This window comes from Nicotiana tabacum, chromosome 11 (assembly GCF_000715075.1).
Source record: "Nicotiana tabacum cultivar K326 chromosome 11, ASM71507v2, whole genome shotgun sequence".
NCBI classification, from domain to species: Eukaryota; Viridiplantae; Streptophyta; class Magnoliopsida; order Solanales; family Solanaceae; genus Nicotiana; species Nicotiana tabacum.
The window spans coordinates 168501818-168508053 of NC_134090.1; the positions used below are offsets into that span (position 1 = coordinate 168501818).

The 6236-nt window shown below is 36.6% G+C and overlaps 1 protein-coding gene across 1 annotated transcript; it reads left to right on the forward strand.

The window, feature by feature from the left end:
• Window positions 1–576: 576 nt before the first annotated feature.
• LOC107786916 (cell number regulator 6) lies at window positions 577–5122 on the forward strand. Its single transcript, XM_016608429.2, has 5 exons — window positions 577–830; window positions 939–1058; window positions 2552–2666; window positions 3496–3761; window positions 4545–5122. The coding sequence occupies exons 2-5, from the start codon at window positions 948–950 to the stop codon at window positions 4770–4772; spliced, it is 720 nt and encodes a 239-aa protein (XP_016463915.1). The 5' UTR covers window positions 577–830; window positions 939–947; the 3' UTR covers window positions 4773–5122.
• Window positions 5123–6236: the final 1114 nt, after the last annotated feature.

Genomic DNA, 6236 nt, shown 5'->3' on the forward strand with positions numbered 1-6236 from the left:
AAGAAACAGTTTGTATTTGGCTAATTACTTTAAAAAATAATTGTTAGCAGTAATTAGCGTTTGGTAAAGCTTTTGATAAGTGTTTTTAAGTGTATTCAAAAGTACTTTTTAAAAAAATGCCTTTAAAAAGAGACTACTATTTTTTTTCTACTTCTCAAAAATTATTTTTATTTCTACTCAAGAGCAACAACAATAACCACCCAGTATAATCGTACAAGTGGGATCTGGGGAGGGTAGGATGTACGTAGCCTTACCCCTACCCTGGAAGGGAAGAAAGACTTTTTTCGATAGACCCTCAGCTAAAGAAGGTGAAAGAAACCCTGATAGCAAATAATTAGAAAACTAAATCGAAGATAGCAACAGAAAATATGAAAGAGGTACCGATAACAACTAATAGCAAGATAATATATTTAGAAAACTAAAGAGCAATTATTATTTTTCTAAAGTTTGGCCAAAAACCTTAACTTTAAAAAAATAATTTTGACCAAAAAAAACTATTTTTGGCCAAATTGGTATTGCCTAAAACTTTTTTTTTTTTTAATATAAAACGAATAGATCACTAAGCTAAAGTAGACCGGCGTGGATGCCGTACAAAGTATGACTTAACTAAACAAAAAGGACTCAAGCCCGCAACTCTGGGAACACAATCTGCTATTTCAGCGTTGTAATAAACGCCGAAGATCTCTTTCTCTTTGTGTAAATACTAACTACAAAAATATACTTAATCCTCTGATCGTACCAAATCCAAAAACCCTTCACTCTTTCTACTTGTTTGTTATTCAATAGCAGTTATACATTTTACCTCATTTGTGTTTCCGGTCTATTACAAGGTACGACGAAACCTCAAATTTCTGTACAAATTTGAGTTGACTTGACTTCTCTCTCTCTATATATATATATATTGGTAAATTTGTTCGTTGATTAATTGTATTAAACAGATCAATAATATGGAGGAAGGAGGAAATCAGTCAAGGTATGTAAAGTTAACGAAAGATCAAGCACCTTTTGAAGAAGATATTAAGCCTGGGGAACTCAATCAACCAATTCATGTCCCTCAGGTCTCTTTCTCTCTTTGATCTGTTTTAATTCTTCGTAATAATACTAATTTTGTTGTCGTTTGGACTTTTGTAGTGAGTGCATTGCTTAATATTTGTACTAGATCTGTCTCTAAATGTTCTAGTCAATTAATCTTCTAAGGGTAATGGTGTATAGGTCTTAACAAATAACTTTGTGGGATTGATGTAATTAGCAGTAATTTGGATTACACTGTGTGAAAAAATGTATGGATATTTGCTTCTTGATTTCTTTGCTAGACAGAAACTATGTACTTCTCCTAATATGTATTGATAATAAGATCCAATAGTTCGGTCAATACCTGGTGGAATAGTCGAGATGTGCACAAGCTCAGAGACGGATCTAGGATTTTAAGTTTTTGGGTTCCTACAGCTATCTCAAATTAACAGCAAATACCTGGTGGAATAGTCGAGATGTGCACAAGCTCAGAGACGGATCCAGGATTTTAAGTTTATGGGTTTCTACATCTATCTCAAGTTAATATACAATAATAATGGAACCAATGGATTAGATTCCAAGCTAAATATTCTTACACAGTTAATGAATTTTTAATACAAATTCTAGGGTTGAAGCAAAAGTTATTGGGTTCACGTGAAGCCGTAACTATTACACCAGAACCGCCCCTACACAAGCTGGCCTAAACACACAACCGTCATAAAAAGTTTTTAATAATTAGATATCTTTAGAATCCATCAAAACTCCGAACCCCAAAGTTTAGCGTGTGTGGGCGAGATAGTATAGTTCGACTTGGTTATCTATATGGACGGCCATAAGATGGATAGGGCGGCTAGGGAATACCTGTCAGAATTGTAAGAGGCCTACCTTTATATGACCTTATGCCGAACATAAGAGGTTCCTAGGAAGATTGATGATGACAGTTTAGTGATCTATTTTGATGTGGTAGCATGGTTGCAAATCACCAACCATTACTTATATGTCAGTAACTAAAAGATACGTCAAAAATCTCAATCTAACGAGATGCTATTGACAGTACTCAAGCTATTACAGTACAGGCTAACAGTATGAAAGGATAATGAAAAGTAAACTTAAAAGCCGTCGCAGTAAATTAGTTATCCATCTCCAGTATTAAGATCAGCATCGTCATCAGAACATTTTTAATTTCTTCTTCGCATTGGCAGTTGGTGAACTCCAAGCTAAGGCTACCCTACAAAAAATTAGTGGTATTGTGTTTTAATCCTTCACTGGCTTTACTGAAGATGCAGACGAAAATAATGACTAAAACGGGAAAAACAGGTTTTTCATCACCTAGATCGAGTGTTATCCCATTTTGTATTTTAATTGGCCTAGCGTATAACTGAATACATTATTGAATTTACCAATAAACATGTAACTGAATGCCAATACATCTGCCAGATATTATCATATTACTATGTTCTTGATTGGTGTTGCTTTTGTACTAGGGTTTGGTTCTTCTCTATCTTTCCTTCTATTACAATTTTCATGTCTCATTGAACAGCTAGTCGTTCACAAGTGCAATGAATGTGGACAAGCTTTACCTGAAAGTTTTGAGCCTCCTGCAGATGAGCCTTGGACAAGTGGGATTTTTGGATGTGCGGAGGACAAAGATAGTTGTACGAGTTCTTCCTTATGTTATGTACATAAAGCTTGTAATCACTTGCATATGCTCCTCATTACACTGTCTAAATAATTTGCAAAAGACATTGTTACGTATGAGCTGCTCGTCTCCAGATTTTTCCTTGCTCCACTTTGGTTTGATCTTTGTGTTTCTCTATATGGTAACAGTGTTTGAAAAAGAGCACTTTCATTGCAGCTATTTCACCAAAAACTTAACAAAATTGTTTTAGTTTCTCTTTTCACATTCTTTTTTAAAAAATATATGTGAAAGAAGCTCATGCTACTACTCTATCATTTTGGGAGGACTTACAGGTTACATCCCTCAGAGTAAGCTAATTAAGGAGTCATTTATATACATTATTTAATAGAGACTGAGGTCCGCTTGTCTAAATTAAGTCAATACTGCTCTTTATCATTTTCATATTTTTATTAACCCATATCCTGTTGTGGCAAAAAGCACTTGAAATATAGTCTCTCTGTTACAATTTAGACCTCTTTGTTCTTAACCAATTGTCCAATTGTGTAACCGGCATCTCATCATTCAGAAACTTAAGAGGGGACATAAATTAGTCTCTCGTTGCAGTTTGGAAGAATAAGCTCTCTATACGTCAAGTATTATTGATAAACAAATATTCATCCTTATTTAATTTGTTAAAAAAAAACTCCTAACACTATTTTAGCTCAACTCTGGTTTTATTTCTGGGATCGTTCCATCTCAGTAAAAAAACTTTTTATCATAGTCTTGGCTGAGGATTGTGCACTTTATGCCAGTCAGTGTGCAGCTCTTGCTTCTTTTAACACACTGGTTTTATCTTACCTTTATAGGCTGGACGGGACTTTTCTGCCCGTGCATCTTGTTTGGCCGTAATGTCGAGAGCCTGAGAGAAGATACTCCTTGGTCTACCCCTTGTGTTTGTCATGCCATTTTTGTCGAGGGTGGCATTGCTTGTGCAGCCGCAACAGCAGCATTTCATGGTATTGATCCAAGTACGTCGTTCCTCATTGGTGAAGGCTTATTATTTGGTTGGTGGATGTGTGGAATATATACTGGCCTTTTCCGGCAGTCACTGCAGAAGAAGTATCATCTCAAGGTAACTTCATTTCATATGTGGTTATGCATAATTTTAATTAGGATCAAATTCTATGTCCTTGATCAATTTCTCACTGTGTTCTTGAAAGTCCTGCAAATTTTGAGGGTTAAAAAGTTGCTATCCTAGAATTCGATCTATCTAGAGTACAGTGATCATCTTAAACACCAGTCGCAAGAAGCTTTGGAGTATACTGTTTATTGAATTAGCTGAGTTTTGGTGTGTTAAAGAAATGGATATTGGGCCTAACTCAACCCGAAAAGTTAGCTCAAGAGGCGATTCCCCAAAACCATATAAGGAGACCAATGGCTCCATCCCCATCCGATGTAGGAATATCAACACCCCCACCCCCGTCTCGCACGCCGTGGACATCTGGAGCATGGATAATGTAAGATGGGGGAATATCAACAGCGTGCTTTTACTGTACAATGCAGTCTTATCTCTATCTGTCCCAAATTAACTGCTGGGAGATGATAGTGAGACTTCAGCACCCTAAGAAGTGTGTAACCTAGCGATTAAGGAAACTGGAATGAACCATGGTAGACTAGGGTTCAAATCACGGCAGGGCAAAAAAAATGCTAGGTGGTTTTTCCCATTTGTCTAAACCTTGTTGGACAGAGGTACTCGGAATTTGTACTGGTGGGAGGTAGTAGTTAGCATTTAGCAGGTACCCTGGATTATGCACATAAGCTAGGTTACAACAACCGGGTATAAAATAATTAAAAAGGAGATTAGAGTGAGACTAAACGTTTGTTTGCTAATATTGCAACTTTCTCAATGATGCAGAATTCTCCGTGTGATCCTTGCATGGTGCATTGCTGCTTGCACTGGTGTGCCTTGTGCCAGGAGCATAGAGAGATGAAAAGCCGTCTGTCAGATAACGCTGCTATGCCAATGACAATAGTCAATCCTCCCCCTGTCCAGGAGATGAATGCTGCTCGTGACAACCGTGAATCTGTACCTTCCTCAGCAAATAGCACCGAACAAACCAACCTCGAGATGCAAGCTCTATGAAAACTAAAAATCAATTTACTATATCAGATTTGCTGCTCAAAGAGTTCGCGTGAGTGTGTCCTTCGAGCTAAGTTATACAAGAAAAGATGGTCATTGTTTTAGAGGAAAATAGCTCTTCAACTTCTTGTTGTGATGAAATTGGCATTTTTTGCTGCACAGGTTCGGCCAATTATGTATTGAACTGCAAATGAGTAGCGGCATTTGCACTCTAGTGCACTCTTTTGTTTTGAGTGTTTCAGAACTCCATTAAATTTATTTAGAGTAAAAGGTAAAAAGACTAACCCATAATAAAAAGATATTGTATTCTGCTTTCTAGTTTCTATAGTACATTCATTTCATGTATTTTTTTCTATATCGCTGCTCTCCCTCTCACCAGTGGCGGACCGCCAAGTGGGTTCAAAAAAAGGAAAAGGTTGTAGCTAGTGAGAATAGAACCGATGACCTTACAAAGGTTTTGAACCCCCTGACCACTAAGCTATGCTTTTGGGCTGTGTCAAGGGGATTCAAAACATAATAATAAAAAGCAGATTTTGCTTTACATATACAGTGTACTTTTTCGGCGAAGGGGTTTCGGGTGAACACCCTTCCGCCCCTAAATCCGCCCTTGCCTCTTACCCCAACCAATGAGATAAAAAAGGGATCTCCTTGAAACTATTCTTCTTTGGCTTGCAACTTTGGTGGTGTATATGACTTCTCCTCCATTTTTCATGTGTATGTTTGAAGTTTGTACCAGATAACTATTAAAATAAAGTTTGTACTGAAGTTGATATTGCAAACTATTATCTTTACTTTTAGAACGCAAAGTGTCATACTATTTAACATTACTATAAAATCAAAGTGAGCTAAATGCACCTTGTTGAAGTTGCAATAGCATGTCATAAGCACGATTTCAATATCACAAAGGTACATTTACTTCCGCAAATGATATTTCGCGCAAAAGTAAATTGGCCCAAACTAATATGTTATGGCTCAATAGCAATATAGGTCGACCTAAGACTCAAAATTTTTGACAATGATGTTTATGTCCTTATGAAAATCTACCTACGAGAAAATTTTACTATGTTAAAAAGAACAATAGTTAAAATCTAAAACAATGATCCAAATCCTATCATCCAATGTATTGTCTCTTTGTTTGACTCTTTGTTAAATATACTGCTATCGCTTGTCTTACCGTCAGAATGGGGTAGAGTCCTTAGCTCATATGCTTGATATTACTATAACCACAGTCTTCGTTTTAGTGAGAACATGAAACGGAAACCGAAGTACCATCTTTCCAAAACATATCTTCTACGGGTAGGGCAAAACATCTCCATCCTTTTCGTTTGATGTAATATCCAAAGAATATGCATCGAAGAACATTCGACTCTATTTTCTCTCTTCTCAACTCCCCAAAATGATTTAGGTTTGCATGATACTTTCACATAGCAAATGTCGAAACGTGCTAAAAGACTACTTATATACATA